Raw genomic sequence first — 19110 nt, 5'->3', positions numbered from 1 at the left:
GGCAGATGTGGCAAGGAGCCCGAGTATCGATGGAGCGGGATCCAGCCAAGCTGCAGCACATCGTTGACGAACTTTTTCCGGTGCAACCGCTCATGGAATGGCCCACAGCAACAGGATTGACGGACGAGGACACGGCACGGGATGCCGTTACCGAGGGTGAGCTGGTGAGCATTGCAAAATCGCTCAATCCCCAGCGTGCCCCAGGAGACGACAACATTCCGAACGTGGCCTTGATTGCGGCGATGACGGCGTTTCCACGCGTCTTCATGAGAACGTTCCAGCATTACATCGATTCCGACCACTTCCCCGTCGAATGGAAGAGGCAACGGCTAGTGCTGTTCTCGAAGGCCGGGAAACCACCCGGAGAATCATCGTCGTACCGGCCAATCTGCCTGCTGAGTGTTCTGGGAAAAGTATTGGAGCGACTCATACAGCGCAGACTTACGGAACATCTGGATGCAACGGGCGGTCTCGCTGATGCACAATACGGATTCAGGAAACGACGTTCAACCATGGATGCCATCAACAGGGTGATTGCCAACGGAAAGGTTGCGCTCGACAAGAAGCGCAAGGGTGATCGACTGTGTGCGATGGTGACAATCGACGTGAAGAACACCTTCAACACGGCCAACTGGACAGCGATCGGAGCAGCTCTGCAGCGAAGGAACACCCCACCGTACCTCCAGGAGATGCTGCGGAACTACTTCACGAATAACACGCTCCAGTACGAAACGGATGAAGGAATGGTCTCGTTACCAGTATCGGCAGGTGTCCCGCAGGGTTCGGTTCTAAGGCCAACACTGTGGAATGTTATGTACGATGACCTATTTCGTTTGGAGCTGTTCAGAAAGCGTGCCGACATTATAGGGTTTGCTGATGATGTGGCTTTCACCCTTATAGGGAGGGACCCGCAGGAAATCAGCAACCTTGCTACGAGGAACCTGGAGATGATCGAGCGTTGGATGGATGGAGTGGGATTGAAGCTGGCCCATCAAAAGACCGGCTACATGATCTTCTGCACTCATCACAACCAGCAGGTAGGTCAACTACGTGCGGGGTGACACACGGTCGTATCCACGGAATCGCTCAAGTACCTGGGGGTCGAGCTATGCCGCAAACAGCACCACGGTCGGCATTTGGAGAAGGTCCGCAGCAAGGCATCACGTATCACGAATGCCTTGACCGCTCTGATGCCGAATAAGTGTGGCCCAAAAAGCAGCAGAAGGAGACCCTTGGTTAACGTTGGGAATAGCATTGTCCGTTACGCAGCACCATCGTGGGGACGGACGCTTCTTCAGAAGGACATTCACCGAACCACAGTTCAGAGGACGCACCGCACAGGAGTTCTTCGAGTGGCCAGTGCCTTCCAAACGGTCTCCTACGATGCCGCTTGGGTGGTCGCAAGCACTATCCCGTTAGTCCTTCTCCTAGAGGAGGACATCCGCTGCCACGACGAGGGAAGTCCAGGACCAGACATACAAAAGCGACAAAGGGAAGAGACCATGGGACGCTGGCAACAACAATGGACAGCCGGAGCGGGGGAGCCGAGATCGCCGGGGATGAAGACGAGGAGAATTATCCCGGACATTATGTCCTGGGTAAATCGCAAGCACGGAGAAATTGATTTTTATCTCTCTCAACTCTTTACAGGGCATGGGTTTCTCCGGAGCTACTTCGTCGAAAAAGGCATCCTCGACGGCTCGCCAAACTGCCCGGTGTGTGAACACCAAGTGGAAGATGTCGACCACGTAATGGGCTAAAGTCTGAAACAAGACCCCCCCCCCCCCTGAGACCTGAGGACATGGCCGTCGAAGTAGAAAATGTAGCAATTGGTGCCATCTATCGACAACAGGTCAAAGATTGGCGATCCGTTGGATACCGGCTGAGGTATGGGCAAAGTTGGGCCAAAAATGAGGAAAATTGCACCAAATACCCGAAAAAGTGTAACAGTTGCTTTCGCGAATAGCTCCGGCCACAGACATGGTAGCGATTAGTGGTGCATGGACGAAATGTAGGCACAAGTGCCATCTAACCATATCAGAAGAAAGATTGGCGATCCGTTGGGTACCACCCGAGTTATGGGACAAAGTTAGGCCAAAAATGAGGAAAATTTAATGGTTTCACAAAAAGGGTATGGAACTTGGTTCCTCGATAATATAAATCACATTTCACTACGCGAAAACTGTCATACTATGTATTTGTAATTATAAAAAAATAAAATTCAGGAAACATTGCATAGCCTCCGAACCACCCTGTACGAAAAATTGACACGCAGATCAGTGACCGTGAGTAGGGGGTGGGGGGGGTCTTGTTTCAGACTTTAGCAATAGCGAGTGTTGCTCAACAATTTTATTGAATAAGTTAAGGGCATCTTCTGTACAAATCAATGACTTACCGAAAGAGTCAATTATATGCTCGATTAAAACAACAACTTGATGAACATGTAAATTCTATCCTAGAAAACCCTGCAAATGTGGTACTTGCTGTAAAATAGAAACATTTTTAATGTTTTATCACAAATTTGTAGAATGCAATAGACTTCAACAACTGTGCAATAGACTTCAACAAATCATTGCAAATACTAAGTACTATCTACATTGGCGGAAATAGTTAAAATATGACGATTACAAATCAGATTGCGAAAAGACACCGTTCTCGTCAACGGTCGCAGGAGAAGAAACACTCACGGGATGCTTTTTGCGTCGCGGTGCTCACGTCATCAAGTGACCATCGATTTTCGCAAAAGAATAGGAATTTATGCCCTTGGGCTATCCTATGTGCACAGTGCAGATTTATCATAGCAGTGCCATGTGCCATATACCAAACTACGGAAGGAATAGTACACAAATCTGTAACTATCTACTTACATTTTACAAAAGAGTAAGTATTCATAGATGTGATATCTCATCTTTGAAATAATGAACGGTTATATCTGTCATACTCAGCGAAAAGTGTGTTTATTGTTAGTTTATTTATAATGCGAAGAGACGACTACACCCTCCCATCATATATAGTACTCGCAAACGTAGTTTAATAGTTTATCGCACGGCATATCATTCCACTGAGGAGATTGTTCTATAGCGAGACAGTGTTCACCAGTGGTACCTGAATTGCTTGGTTCTCCAGGAGCAAAGTTCATGTATCCGTTAACGTTGCCGAGTGGTACATTTTTCGACATCCAGATCCACGATCCTTCCAGCCCAAGGTCTGTACCCGAGGTCCACCATCCACCAGATCCACCAGACTGCTTGATGGCATCATAAACAAATTCGTTCTGACAGGGCGTCTCGATCGCAGCTAATGCTCCTCCCTTCGCTATGCACTGCTGCCAAGCTGTGAAGAAATTTACCGGAGTGTTGTGGACGGTGTATCGAAGCGCAGTTGTTGTGGGTAGACCCACGGCCACAAGCACACCGATAGTTAGAGCGATTACACAAGCCTTCATCCTGTGGAGATACGGTTAAACTCTATCCGCAAAGTACGATGCTCCAACAAGAGACCACTCGTTTTTATAGGCAGATGATGAAGACCGAGACACCTGAGTCAACATTGGAAGTAGAGTATAAAAGACGGCCTAACAGTTGAGTTTTACAGCAGTTCGTTTGGCAAGACCGTCGACTTAAGTTATAGTGGAAACCATGGCGTTCAAGAGTTTGTGTTTAGTACTGTGTGTGATGCTGTTCACGATGGAAGCACATGGTTAGTATACGTAAAATGCGTGAGTTAGCTACCAATTGTAAATGATATTTCAAAACCTTCATACACGCTGAAACTATCATTCGTACAGGTGCCAAAACCTATGTGGCATACAAACGCTCCCTCAGCTTCTTCCAAGCCTGGCAACAATGTCGCATTAGTGGTGGACATTTAGCCTCTATTGAGTCGGCCGAAGAAAATGCGCGAGTTGAGGCTGCCATCAGGGCTGTAGGAGATTTTACCAAAGAATGGATCATTGGGGCCACAGATCTTGGCGCGGAAGGTAATTTCATATGGATTGGCTTGAACAAAAAAGCCACGTACCTTAACTTTGGCCCAGGAGAACCTTCCAACAACGGCGGTACTGAAAATTGTTTAGTGATGGGAAGCGGAGGAGTAAGCAAGTGGAACGATGTTACGTGTGATAATACACGGGCTGGTGGGTACGTTTGTGCTTTTGGTCGCTGAAAATAAACATGCTGAATAAAATATATATAAAACATAAATTAAACCTTTGGAGAAGACTTTTGCTTGCATATTTTACATACATACTTTTCCAACGTTTCAGACGAATGATAATGATTTGAAAGGTCTAAAATTTTACTATCAATAAAAGATTCGACGAGAAACATAAACGACCAACAGATGCGGCAACAAATAATCCAGTACGGCAAATTACAACATTTTTGCATCGGGATGTGAGCGTAGTTCTTTAGAGTTAATGTGCGTTCCGGAGTGCAAGCACGGCTTCGGAGCCGATTCCTGCTAAACGGCTCCGAAGTCAGTTCCGAAACAACGGCTCCTGAACCTGCACGAGAATTGGAAGAGCTCTCGTTTCCGCTTCTATTTATCCATTTCTCCTTGTCATATTCTTCCATTTGGTGCGCACTATTTTCCTTACCCTTTGTCCCGATAAGTGTTGTGTTATTCCTGTAGCTGCTCTGAAACTTAATCTTCTTCTTTCTTCATTTTCTCGGCGACCAGATTATCCGATCACGTTTATCCAAGACTTGGGAATTGGATGTTGGACAAAAATCCTTCTCAAAATCAATTCCATAGTTAGTAGAGTTTGGAGGAATCTTGGATTGCTTAAAGCCATTGCTCACGGCTTCTTGGGTTATCTTATCTGCTTGAAAACTTTGTAGTAGTGTTCGCTGGTCAGATCGCTGGATAGGAGATATGATTTATGTTGTACCAATATCAGATACTTATTTATTCCCGAGCTTTTCTTTCATTACGACTCTGTTTACGCTTTGCACGCGCAACACTGTTTTGACAGTCAACGCATTATTTTTCGCGTTGATATTTTCACCGGGGTAGCGTTACCGTTACATAGTTTAGTGGTGTTAGTGCAAGGACCGTCTAGGGCCAAGAACTATTGCGAAAATCACTGCACTTGTAATAAAAGACGTACGCCGAACGGTCAAGCGAGAAACCGCGCTCAACATTAATTTTCACCGTTCCGAAAGAGGAAAAAAAGCACAACGTGGGGATTGATCGCGAACAGACTCTATCCAGCGTTAGAAAATTGTAGCAAAATTTGTAAGTATTGGTAGTAACGAATCTTTTTATATTAGGAAAGAAAAGATAAGTTGCAATTACTTTTCATAGCAGAGGACGGAACCAAACAGTTTTTCAGATAAAACTGTTATCGGCAATGAAAAATTGGGTTACGTATCATGAAATGAACAAACAAAAAAAAGTAGATTATCACAAATCCGAAAAACAAGTACTGACGCAAATGGTTGAGCAAACACCATGGCATGTGGTCTAGAAATCTCTTCGTAAAAACAGATAAAGCAAATAATGGCAACCTGCGCTAAACCTGCTATCGGAAGATGAAACACTTCAAGACAACTCCGCAATCGTTCTGATTAATGCTTCTCACATTTTTATTTCAAATTTCACTATCATAGCATTAATAATCAGTAATTGAGGTGATTAATGATTAGTACAAACAAGAGATTTTCTTACAATCGATGTATTTTCATTTTCAAAAATCCTTGAAATATTATCCTTTTTATTATAGTTTTAATATATAATTATATTTATTAAACACTAAACTTATTCTACATCTAACCTAAACTAAACCTAACCAAAAAAACTAACAATTTAAACTTTGATAATATGAACAACGTGTTCGCACAAGAGCTAACGAGGAAAAAGGGTCGAGCTCAACCGTCGCGTTGAGCTCGTAGCCTATCGTTATTCTGGCCGTGTTGCCATCTGCGTTGCTATAACAATTTATAGTACTCGTATAATATTACATAATACGTAATTATATAGTACCAGTGTATCTGGTACCAGCCTCTACAACAATAACAGAATCAATCAAATTATATGAACGTAAATGACCATCGATTTTGTTGTTGGTTGTACGCAGGGTATACGGAGTCCAGACTATACACGCGTATTCTAAAGGCGAACGGACCCAGCTGTAAAATTGTGATTTCAAACAAAAAAGATCACGAATTATGAAGGCTAGTTGTTCTAAAGATTCACCAAATTTGTTGATAAGGAAATCAGCTTAGTCCGCAAAGGTCAAGAATGAGTCAATAAATACACCAAGGACTTATATGGAAGATAGACAACCATTGGAATTCCTTCGGTCAGGAGGCTCCAAAAACGAAAGAGTTGGTACACTTCGCTATTATGAAATGAACAAACAATACAAAAAAAAACAAGTAGATTATCCGAAAAACAAGTACTGACGCAAATGGTTGAGCAAACACCATGGCATGTGGTCTAGAAATCTCTTCGTAAAAACAGATAAAGCAAATAATGGCAACCTGGGCAAAACCTGCTAAAGGAGGATGAAACACTTCAAGACAACTCCGCAATCGTTCTGAATGATCGTTCTGACACTTTTATTTCAAATTTCACTATCATGGCATTAATATTCAGTAATTGAGGTGATTAATGATTAGTACAAACAAGAGATTTTCTTACAATCGAGGTATTTTCATCTTCAAAAATCCTTGAAATATGATTCTTTCTATTATAGTTTCAATATATCCTCAACAATGTATCTGGTAACAGCCTCTACAACAATAACAGAATCAATAAAATTATATGAACGTAAATGACCATCGATTTTGTTGTTGGTTGTACGCAGGGTATACGGAGTCCAGACTATACACGCGTATTCTAAAGGCGAACGGACCCAGCTGTAAAATTGTGATTTCAAACAAAAAAGATCACGAATTATGAAGGCTAGTTGTTCTAAAGATTCACCAAATTTGTTGATAAGGAAATCAGCTTAGTCCGCAAAGGTCAAGAATGAGTCAATAAATACACCAAGGACTTATATGGAAGATAGACAACCATTGGAATTCCTTCGGTCAGGAGGCTCCAAAAACGAAAGAGTTGGTACACTTCGCTATTATGAAATGAACAAACAATACAAAAAAAAAACAAGTAGATTATCCGAAAAACAAGTACTGACGCAAATGGTTGAGCAAACACCATGGCATGTGGTCTAGAAATCTCTTCGTAAAAACAGATAAAGCAAATAATGGCAACCTGGGCAAAACCTGCTAAAGGAGGATGAAACACTTCAAGACAACTCCGCAATCGTTCTGAATGATCGTTCTGACACTTTTATTTCAAATTTCACTATCATGGCATTAATATTCAGTAATTGAGGTGATTAATGATTAGTACAAACAAGAGATTTTCTTACAATCGAGGTATTTTCATCTTCAAAAATCCTTGAAATATGATTCTTTCTATTATAGTTTCAATATATCCTCAACAATGTATCTGGTACCAGCCTCTACAACAATAACAGAATCAATCAAATTATATGAACGTAAATGACCATCGATTTTGTTGTTGGTTGTACGCAGGGTATACGGAGTCCAGACTATACACGCGTATTCTAAAGGCGAACGGACCCAGCTGTAAAATTGTGAATTCAAACAAAAAGGATCGCGAATTATGAAGGCTAGTTGTTCTAAAGATTCACCAAATTTGTTGATAAGGAAATCAGCTTAGTCCGCAAAAGTCAAGAATGAGTCAATACATACACCAAGGACTTATATGGAACAACGCATAATCGAGAATCGGCGGGATTGCTTCGTCGTAGTCGAAATGCGTGGTATCGGTTTCTGCTCCGTGTATCTACCTCCTGTGGGGTCCGATTTGTCAGTGGAGGATTATCGACGCAAATGGACCGAAATTGCGTCGGTGATTCCGCGGAATCGGGACACCGTGATCGGCGGGGACGTCAACGCCTGGTCAGGAGCGTGGGGAATGGAACGCAGACACAAAGATGGAGAACGAGTTCATAGTGGTGATGGATGCTATGGCATCACTTGAGCTGGCGGACGAGTTGACTCAGGCAATGTCAACTGCCTGCGACGCGACGATGCCGAGATTGCCAGCAGCACGGGGAGGACGACGATCGGTGTGCTGGTGGAATAACGAGATTTCCCAGTTACGTCGCACTTACATCGGGATGCGGAGAAGACTCAGGCGAGCCCGAACGGAAGAGCAGCGACAGGATCGGCGTCCGGCGTACACAGCAGCGAGAGCAGCACTGGAGCAAGCGGTCAAGCGGAGCAAGAAGGAGCAGGGCGATCAACTTCCGGAACAGCTGGGGCCTCACGGATTCGGGCCAGGCTACAAAATCCGGAGGCAGATGTGGCAAGGAGCCCGAGTACCGATGGAACGGGATCCAGCCAAGCTGCAGCACATCGTTGACGAACTTTTTCCGGTGCAACCGCTCATGGAATGGCCCACAGCAACAGGATTGACGGACGAGGACACGGCACGGGATGCCGTTACCGAGGGTGAGCTGGTGAGCATTGCAAAATCACTCAATCCCCAGCGTGCCCCAGGAGACGACAACATTCCGAAAGTGGCCTTGATTGCGGCGATGACGGCGTTTCCACGCGTCTTCATGAGAACGTTCCAGCATTTCATCAATTCCGGCCACTTCCCCGTCGAATGGAAGAGGCAACGGCTACTGCTGTTCTCGAAGGCCGGGAAACCACCCGGAGAATCATCGTCGTACCGGCCAATCTGCTTGCTGAGTGTTCTGGGAAAAGTGTTGGAGCGACTCATACAGCGCAGACTTACGGAACATCTGGATGCTACGGGCGGTCTCGCTGATGCCCAATACGGATTCAGGAAAGGACGCTCAACCATGGATGCCATCAACAGGGTGATTGCCAACGGAAGGCTTTCGCTCGACAAGAAGCGCAGGGGCGATCGACTGTGTGCGATGGTGACAATCGACGTGAAGAACGCCTTCAACACGGCCAACTGGACAGCGATCGGAGCAGCTCTGCAGCGAAGGAACACCCCACCGTACCTCCAGGAGATGCTGCGTAACTACTTCACGCATAACACGCTCCAGTACGAAACGGATGAAGGAATGGTCTCGTTACCAGTATCGGCAGGTGTCCCGCAGGGTTCGGTTCTAGGGCCAACACTGTGGAATGTTATGTACGATGACCTTCTTCGTTTGGAGCTGTTCGGAAAGCGTGCCGACATTATAGGGTTTGCTGATGATGTGGCTTTCACCCTTATAGGGAGGGACCCGCAGGAAATCAGCAACCTTGCTACGAGGAACCTGGAGATGATCGAGCGTTGGATGGATGGAGTGGGATTGAAGCTGGCCCATCAAAAGACCGGCTACATGATCTTCTGCACTCATCACAACCAGCAGGTAGGTCAACTACGTGCGGGGTGACACACGGTCGTATCCACGGAATCGCTCAAGTACCTGGGGGTCGAGCTATGCCGCAAACAGCACCACGGTCGGCATTTGGAGAAGGTCCGCAGCAAGGCATCACGTATCACGAATGCCTTGACCGCTCTGATGCCGAATAAGTGTGGCCCAAAAAGCAGCAGAAGGAGACCCTTGGTTAACGTTGGGAATAGCATTGTCCGTTACGCAGCACCATCGTGGGGACGGACGCTTCTTCAGAAGGACATTCACCGAACCACAGTTCAGAGGACGCACCGCACAGGAGTTCTTCGAGTGGCCAGTGCCTTCCAAACGGTCTCCTACGATGCCGCTTGCGTGGTCGCAAGCACTATCCCGTTAGTCCTTCTCCTAGAGGAGGACATCCGCTGCCACGACGAAAAGGTAGCGAGGGAAGTCCAGGAGCAGACATACAAAAGCGACAAAGGGAAGAGACCATGGGACGCTGGCAACAACAATGGACAGCCGGAGCGGGGGAGCCGAGATCGCCGGGGATGAAGACGAGGAGAATTATCCCGGACATTATGTCCTGGGTAAATCGCAAGCACGGAGAAATTGATTTTTATCTCTCTCAACTCTTTACAGGGCATGGGTTTCTCCGGAGCTACTTCGTCGAAAAAGGCATCCTCGACGGCTCGCCAAACTGCCCGGTGTGTGAACACCAAGTGGAAGATGTCGACCACGTAATGGGCTAAAGTCTGAAACAAGCCCCCCCCCCCCCTGAGACCTGAGGACATGGCCGTCGAAGTAGAAAATGTAGCAATTGGTGCCATCTATCGACAACAGGTCAAAGATTGGCGATCCGTTGGATACCGGCTGAGGTATGGGCAAAGTTGGGCCAAAAATGAGGAAAATTGCACCAAATACCCGAAAAAGTGTAACAGTTGCTTTCGCGAATAGCTCCGGCCACAGACATGGTAGCGATTAGTGGTGCATGGACGAAATGTAGGCACAAGTGCCATCTAACCATATCAGAAGAAAGATTGGCGATCCGTTGGGTACCACCCGAGTTATGGGACAAAGTTAGGCCAAAAATGAGGAAAATTTAATGGTTTCACAAAAAGGGTATGGAACTTGGTTCCTCGATAATATAAATCACATTTCACTACGCGAAAACTGTCATACTATGTATTTGTAATTATAAAAAAATAAAATTCAGGAAACATTGCATAGCCTCCGAACCACCCTGTACGAAAAATTGACACGCAGATCAGTGACCGTGAGTAGGGGGTGGGGGGGGGTCTTGTTTCAGACTTTAGCAATAGCGAGTGTTGCTCAACAATTTTATTGAATAAGTTAAGGGCATCTTCTGTACAAATCAATGACTTACCGAAAGAGTCAATTATATGCTCGATTAAAACAACAACTTGATGAACATGTAAATTCTATCCTAGAAAACCCTGCAAATGTGGTACTTGCGGTAAAATAGAAACATTTTTAATGTTTTATCACAAATTTGCAGAATGCAATAGACTTCAAGAACTGTGCAATAGACTTCAACAAATCTTGCCAAATACTAAGTACTATCTACATTGGAGGAAATAGTTAAAATATGACGATTACAAATCAGATTGCGAAAAGACACCGTTCTCGTCAACGGTCGCAGGAGAAGAAACACTCACGGGATGCTTTTTGCGTCGCGGTGCTCACGTCATCAAGTGACCATCGATTTTCGCAAAAGAATAGGAATTTATGCCCTTGGGCTATCCTATGTGCACAGTGCAGATTTATCATAGCAGTGCCATGTGCCATATACCAAACTACGGAAGGAATAGTACACAAATCTGTAACTATCTACTTACATTTTACAAAAGAGTAAGTATTCATAGATGTGATATCTCATCTTTGAAATAATGAACGGTTATATCTGTCATACTCAGCGAAAAGTGTGTTTATTGTTAGTTTATTTATAATGCGAAGAGACGACTACACCCTCCCATCATATATAGTACTCGCAAACGTAGTTTAATAGTTTATCGCACGGCATATCATTCCACTGAGGAGATTGTTCTATAGCGAGACAGTGTTCACCAGTGGTACCCGAATTGCTCGGTTCTCCAGGAGCAAAGTTCATGTATCCGTTAACGTTGCCGAGTGGTACATTTTTCGACATCCAGATCCACGATCCTTCCAGCCCAAGGTCTGTACCCGAGGTCCACCATCCACCAGATCCACCAGACTGCTTGATGGCATCATAAACAAATTCGTTCTGACAGGGCGTCTCGATCGCAGCTAATGCTCCTCCCTTCGCTATGCACTGCTGCCAAGCTGTGAAGAAATTTACCGGAGTGTTGTGGACGGTGTATCGAAGCGCAGTTGTTGTGGGTAGACCCACGGCCACAAGCACACCGATAGTTAGAGCGATTACACAAGCCTTCATCCTGTGGAGATACGGTTAAACTCTATCCGCAAAGTACGATGCTCCAACAAGAGACCACTCGTTTTTATAGGCAGATGATGAAGACCGAGACACCTGAGTCAACATTGGAAGTAGAGTATAAAAGACGGCCTAACAGTTGAGTTTTACAGCAGTTCGTTTGGCAAGACCGTCGACTTAAGTTATAGTGGAAACCATGGCGTTCAAGAGTTTGTGTTTAGTACTGTGTGTGATGCTGTTCACGATGGAAGCACATGGTTAGTATACGTAAAATGCGTGAGTTAGCTACCAATAGTAAATGATATTTCAAAACCTTCATGCACGCTGAAACTATCATTCGTACAGGTGCCAAAACCTATGTGGCATACAAACGCTCCCTCAGCTTCTTCCAAGCCTGGCAACAATGTCGCATTAGTGGTGGACATTTAGCCTCTATTGAGTCGGCCGAAGAAAATGCGCGAGTTGAGGCTGCCATCAGGGCTGTAGGAGATTTTACCAAAGAATGGATCATTGGGGCCACAGATCTTGGCGCGGAAGGTAATTTCATATGGATTGGCTTGAACAAAAAAGCCACGTACCTTAACTTTGGCCCAGGAGAACCTTCCAACAACGGCGGTACTGAAAATTGTTTAGTGATGGGAAGCGGAGGAGTAAGCAAGTGGAACGATGTTACGTGTGATAATACACGGGCTGGTGGGTACGTTTGTGCTTTTGGTCGCTGAAAATAAACATGCTGAATAAAATATGTATAAAAAACAAATTAAAATTTTGAAGACGACTTTTGCTTGCATATTTTACATACATACTTTTCCAACGTTTCAGACGAATGATAATGATTTGAAATGTCTAAAATTTTACTATCAATAAAAGATTCGACGAGAAACATAGACGACCAACAGATGCGGCAACAAATAATCCAGTACGGCGAATTACAAAATTTTTGCATCGGGATGTGAGCGTAGTTCTTTAGAGTTAATGTGCGCTCCGGAGTGCAAGCACGGCTTCGGAGCCGATTCCTGCTAAACGGCTCCGAAGTCAGTTCCGAAATAACGGCTCCTAAACCTGCACGAGAATTTTCTCCGAATTAACGGCATTTTCACCAGAATAATGTTGTTTTGATAAATCTTCTAAAATTTGGTTACAGTTTTTAACTGTCCTATAACCGCACCGTACTGTTTATGTTATTGAAGCATGATAATCATCTGTTTACCTACAATTAGTCCTTAGCTTGTTTACCATGTTGAAGTCTTGTTTTTATATATTAGTGTTACAACTTTCGGATTTGTACGGAAGAATCTCTAACTGCCTTTTATTATCGTTAAAGCGCGTTCGAAATTTATTGTCCTTTCCGTGGTGTTGTTGTAACGAGAGAACCCTTTTTTCTCCCGTGTCCCTATTTTATATCGCTCGTTAGTGGCGCCCTCTTTCGTCAACCAACAGTATTGTTGTTACGGCAGATTGTGTCAAAAGGTTTGACAATTAGTTTCGGCATCGAATTTACCAGTTTCTGTAGCATGTCCTACGGTAACATTCGCCATTTCTCTCTTACGACCGCTTAGAGCTCTTCAACCGTTTCACACTGTCTTCCTCCGTTATTTATCCGTTTGGTCAGGGTTCCCCATAGATTATCAATAGGATTTAGATCAGGACTTCGTGTTGGCCAGTATAAAATGGGCGATGTTTCCCTCGGTGAACCATTGTTTTGATAGTTTGCTTACGTGGATCGCGGCGTTATCTTGTTGAAAGAGGAATTGTTCATCCATTACGTGTTCGGTAGGCGGGGTCAAACCACTATTCAGCAGCTTGATGTAGCTCGAGTGTTTTAATTTCATCCGGATAGGAGATATGATTTATTTTGTCCCAATATCAGATACTCATTTGTTCCCATTATACCGAGCTTTTTTATCATAACATCTCTATCCAAAGTTAGAGAATTATAGCAAAATTTGTAAGTATTGATAGTAACGAATTTTTTTATATTAGGAAAGAAAAGATAAGTTGCAATTACTTTTCATAGCAGAGGACGGAACCAAACAGTTTTTCAGATAAAACTGTTATCGGCAATGAAAAATTGGGTTACGTATCATGAAATGAACAAACAAAAAAAGTAGATTATCACAAATCCGAAAAACAAGTACTGACGCAAATGGTTGAGTAAACACCATGGCATGTGGTCTAGAAATCTCTTCGTAAAAACAGATAAAGTAAATAATGACAACCTGCGCTAAACCTGCTATCGGAAGATGAAACACTTTAAGACAACTCCACAATCGTTCTGAATGATCCTTTTCACATTTTTATTTCAAATTTCACTATCATGGCATTAATAATCAGTAATTGAGTTGTTTAATGATTAGTGTTCTGTAAAACGGTTCAATTGAACTTTCGCTGCCACGTCGCGCTCCCGCTAGATGACGCTAGATAGCGATTTCGGCTGAGTGAGCTTCGGCTCAGCGACTATATTCGGCTGAGCGAGACGAGTGCCGCTGAATAAATTCCCACCGAAGCTGGCGCCAGGGCTCTTTCCCTAGCGACTCAGTAAGAACGCAGAGGTTTTTTTAACACCACACACAATTCACACACACCCACAACACACACGATCCAATTCTACAAACGCTACTAACACAAAAAGTACACGTGTTTAATAATATATTAGAGTTTAGTTAAAGAAAACTGCGTGTCGCGATTAAATATAGGGAAAGAAATTTGTGATTGCTGGACGCAATCTTTGTTGCTGGACGCAACAATTAGTACAAACAAGAGATTTTCTTACAAGCAAGGTATTTTCATCTTCAAAAAATCATTCAATTATGATGCTTTCTATTATAGTTTTAATATATCCTCAACACTGTGTCTGGTACTATCCTCTACAACAATAACAAAATCAATCAAATAATATGAACGTAAATGAACGTCGATTTTGTTGTTGGTTGAATAAACGCTTGTACATACGTAGGGTATACGGAGTCCAGACTATAAACAAGCAATCTACTCCCGTATAGATATGTGCAAAGTGAGTAAGAGTGAGATAGTGAGTTGAAACGTTGTATTGAACGAGTTTCTTTCACTCACCACGAGGAGTTTTAGCGACTCTTTTTTGACTTACTCACTCATGAGTGTAAGCATTTAGCCGTGGTGAGTCGAGTTGCAAAAAGTGTAAATACGTGATTTGAAACGAAAATGTGCGAGTGAGTTGAAACAAAAATACACATGAGTTGAAATGGAATACATGTGTACAATAGCCAAACTAGCCAAATGAATATACTACTTGCTTTGCCTAACTATCAAACCTGTATAAGCGAACAAGCGGGATAGCTTGAAGAACGTGAAACGGGATAATTTTAGGATATGTATTATCCTATTCAGAGGTGAATGATCCACTACGCAAACTAAGCGGCTGGCTTCTTTCGAATAATTTTCGTTACTCTTATGTTGCTATTACAGACCGAAGAGTATTGCACTTTTTCAACCATATTCCATTGAATCTCGATTACGCAGTAAACGACAGTCAAAACGGCATTCACCAAAGAACGCCTGTTTTAGAATTAATCACCATAGATATATGATTTATTATAACACTTTCAGAACAAAATGCTATACCAGACCAATTACCTTCAAGAACTAATTTTCTATTCGATTTTCCGGTCTTTAAATATATACGATTATTAGAGGCTAATTGCGTTTAATTGTTGTAATGATTTGCATGATTTTATCAATTATTTTTTATTATTGGTTGTTGACAACACATTTAATTGGTATCATAAAGTTTATTACTAGCATTAATTTTTTTTGCACTGCACCATCGTAAACATTGCTTGTGTACTAGATTTAATCAGTTAATTTTGCATGAGAGATAAATTCTTGATAATCCGAACACAGGCAGCACCGAACATTTTGCGAATTTTTACACTTAATAAAACAGTGAATCATTCAAAGACGATAAAGATGGCTCAACTAACGCAAGCATCAAATTAAATTTCATAAAATAAATCAAATCAATATAAATCTTGTGTTCGTTTCAAAACAAAGCTATTTCTGTGCAAAAGTTTCCAATTCGTATCTTGCGAAGCTCTTGTGCTTCTCGTTCTGTGTAGGTGCAGAGTTATACAATCGAAATGATAAACGATTCTTCATCGAAAGAGGTTCAGCAACGCTCAAAGCGAAAACCGTGTGTTTATGCCCTTCCATACTTGTCTGAATTGTATAACCCTTTGGTCAGTAACATCACCCTACCGCATGACCGTCTGGACCGAATGCAACGGTAGTGCAAAGGCAAAACCTCAAAGATACTATTTTTACACTGGCTGTTGCCGGTTTGCTTATTCGAAAACCGATTAACCTTTGGCAGTGGGAAATTTAAAAATATCTCACCACCCAAATAGTGTCGAAGTTGTTGGTGCCAATTCCGAGGAGTAAGGAAGACGGGAATCGCAGAAAAATGTATCGATTTTCAATCGTAAAACGTAAACAAAACATACGTTTGGGCTGAATGTGGGAGCATGGGAAGAAGCATTCATAATCCAAAACAACAGAAAGAATTAAATGTAAAATGTTTTGCGTGCGCTTAAAACAAATACCAAAACAAAGAAATATCCTTCTACTACCAACACTGCCACACAGAGAGCAACCCATGCTATCGATAGGTAAGCATTCGATCGTTGCAAGATTTGCGCAGAAGGTGTCTCGAACAAGATCGTTTGCAAATCGCACGAAAACGATCGCGAGCTATGATCTTTCGTCTTTATTTTTTCTTCTTGTTTCTGGTTTTGTTTTGCCGTTCTGCTCCTTGTCACGTACCATAACGTTTCAGGAATTGAGGTAGCCGGTAGCGGGGAAACATTGAACACAAATTGTTTGGCATATGTTCTGTTTATTTTTAACCGTCATCATCATTTCCACCATGGCATCCCCATCAAACGGCGCTGCGGAACAGCGTCATAAGCGTCATGGCAGACAGAATAAGTTATTAGTGCCCATCAGCCTCTCTATTTACATTGGTGCTTCTTTTTTTACTGCACTAGATGGAAAGCCGTAGCGAACCCTACCACAAACGTATCTAACACCCTCAAAACACCCTTGCGTTGTGATAGTGTTCCGCAAACAAATTATCTTTGATCGTTTCGCTGCAATCGCGTGTAACGGTTTCGTCCGTTATCGGGTTTGGTTCGGATTTCGTTTTTGAATAACAGATGGAGACATACCTACATAAAAAAGGATACAAAAAATACCAACACACAGTTTTGCTAAGGGAATAGGCGGAGGGTAGTTTGAAGCGCTTCTAGTAGACCCTGCACCGACGGTAGGTGTAGAAAATGAACGAAGTTGTGCTTAGATTCCTCGTGTCTTAAAGGAATGTAAACACAAGACAAGTGGTCCGCATGGGCAGTGTTATCTGCACATAAAATATTGGTGTGCAGCAATGCTTATGTTCTAGTATTTACAAAATATTTCGTTATGTGAACATTAATTTTCGCTCAGGAAATTGTGACGGGTTATTTGCATGTGTCCATCATTTACACGGTATAATGTTGAGTCTCTTTTTATGGGTATATTTTACATCCAAGTCAAAACAAATTCGATGGTATTTCAACACATAGGTAATTAAAATAGTACAGCATTTTTTTGGCTTCTCAAGAACGGCCAGGCGTACGGTAATTGATATTGCTGAATTTTGTTACCATACAATATGCATATTAACTGGCTCGTAGAACGTTGACAACACAGATAATTTAAATGTAATATTTTATACCTTACATATTATGGTAATCTCTGCTACTGATCGTATGTTCTGGTTTACAAGTTGTCGATATAATAAAAAGTAATTTGATATACAACCAGGCGTACGCCTTCAGTAAATGAAAAAAAATAATTTCCATGTAATTCAATTATGCAGAAACAAATTCTAAAAACACGGTTTCTGTTGGTTTTTAAGACAATTTCACACCAATTTGAGAACAATTTGGGTGCATTTTATTGATTTTACTTTTTATTCATTCAGAAAGGTTTTTCTCAATTGTGCAATTGTTTTTCGAGAGGACTCTGATCAGAAGGCACTGCAGATGGTTAGATAAAAAGGTCTACTATAAAAACACTAAAAAAAATCCAGCCATATAAGCACAAGTAACTTAAAACACGGTCAAGTGTATGACATTTTCAACACAAAGTGTAAAGATAGAAATGCATCGGTTCAAGAATCCTAGTAAAAACATAATGTAGCTTGTTCAGTTTTATAGTGCGCTGATTATTTTTACTAAAGTAAAATATTTAACAATAACATAACATATTAACATCTGGTAAAAATGTTTTGTAACACAAATTCAAACTAAAAGTAAAAAAAAGTAAAATTTCCATTGAAATCATTACAGCCATCATGCGGCAAGCTTTAAGTCATATCCAGAAAGTGCTGCCTAAAAAACAGAGCAAAACCTCATCCAAAAAAAACCGACAGGCCGCTGGTACGTGACAAAATACGAACACCGTTAACAATGTTAAAGAGCATTGAATAGGGATGATAAGAGTCCGATTTGGCAAGGATAAAATTCTCGGAAGGACAACAACGGTAATTCGCAACATGCTACAATGATAGCCCTTACATCATGGCTTCCTTGTTGATACCTTACTCGTTTGTGATTTATTACGAACGTAATCAATGCTTCTTCCTTCGATCAAGGGAATGTAAGTATGAAGAAAAAAAATCACTCTGCACACGACAGACATAATACGACATTACGCATTTTGTTAAAAAAAAGCAAACCGATTTAAAAAACTGAGTCATGAGGGACCAAAGGGGTTTCATTTTAAATGTACCTTGCTTCTACGAATTGCTCAAAAGGACACCATCCCAAAGGGTCGACCACCATTTCCAGGGAAAAATGTGAAAAAGAAATTAAAATGTACGAGAAATGGATGAGAATCTCTTACTGTTTTCCATGTATCTAGTAGTATCCTAGATCGATAGATGAAACTATTGTCACACTTGAATCGAAAGTTTACCTTTTATTGTTTTCATTACTATGCTTGACATTACTTGAGATATATTTAAAAGAAAACAATTTTACAACAAAATTAATCATCTATCAAATATGACAGACAATAAATTAATCAGTTTACGTAAAGCTAAACTAAGTAAATTTTCTGTTGGAAAATATTAAATTTCGTGAAGTGCTGTAGTATAAAAAAATTGTTATTTTTTCAATTTCATTTCCTCATCCAAGTCCTGTGGATCGTTGTAACCACATGTATGCATGACGGTAGACGCACACCGTTGGCCCCATTCCTATGAAAAACAAACCTCTATGAGAGATTTGGCTTGTTTACTACAAAG

At 42.2% G+C, this 19110-nt stretch overlaps 2 protein-coding genes across 4 annotated transcripts; one reads left to right on the top strand and one right to left on the bottom strand.

Annotated features, from left to right (window-relative positions):
• The first annotated feature begins 3611 nt into the window (after positions 1-3611).
• LOC125766162 (pulmonary surfactant-associated protein D-like) lies at positions 3612-12674 on the top strand. 3 transcript variants are annotated; one of them, XM_049431859.1, is made up of 2 exons: positions 3612-3699; positions 12132-12673. In XM_049431859.1, exons 1-2 carry the CDS (start codon positions 3639-3641, stop codon positions 12506-12508), a joined length of 438 nt encoding a protein of 145 aa, XP_049287816.1. In that variant the 5' UTR covers positions 3612-3638; the 3' UTR covers positions 12509-12673. The 3 variants fall into 3 exon arrangements, with proteins under 3 accessions (XP_049287816.1, XP_049287814.1, XP_049287815.1); XM_049431857.1 differs by lacking the exon at positions 12132-12673 and adding an exon at positions 3788-5306; XM_049431858.1 differs by lacking the exon at positions 3612-3699 and adding an exon at positions 11956-12043 and having other exon boundaries at positions 12132-12674.
• On the bottom strand, positions 11272-11793 carry LOC125766159 (perlucin-like). The gene has a single exon (XM_049431855.1). It carries the CDS (start codon positions 11787-11789, stop codon positions 11349-11351), a length of 441 nt encoding a protein of 146 aa, XP_049287812.1. The 5' UTR covers positions 11790-11793; the 3' UTR covers positions 11272-11348.
• Positions 12675-19110: the final 6436 nt, after the last annotated feature.

The sequence above is a fragment of the Anopheles funestus genome, chromosome 2RL (genome assembly GCF_943734845.2).
Source record: "Anopheles funestus chromosome 2RL, idAnoFuneDA-416_04, whole genome shotgun sequence".
In the NCBI taxonomy this organism is placed as follows: domain Eukaryota; kingdom Metazoa; phylum Arthropoda; class Insecta; order Diptera; family Culicidae; genus Anopheles; species Anopheles funestus.
Note: the sequence above shows the minus strand (reverse complement) of the source record. Positions and strands in the feature narration are given on the sequence as shown.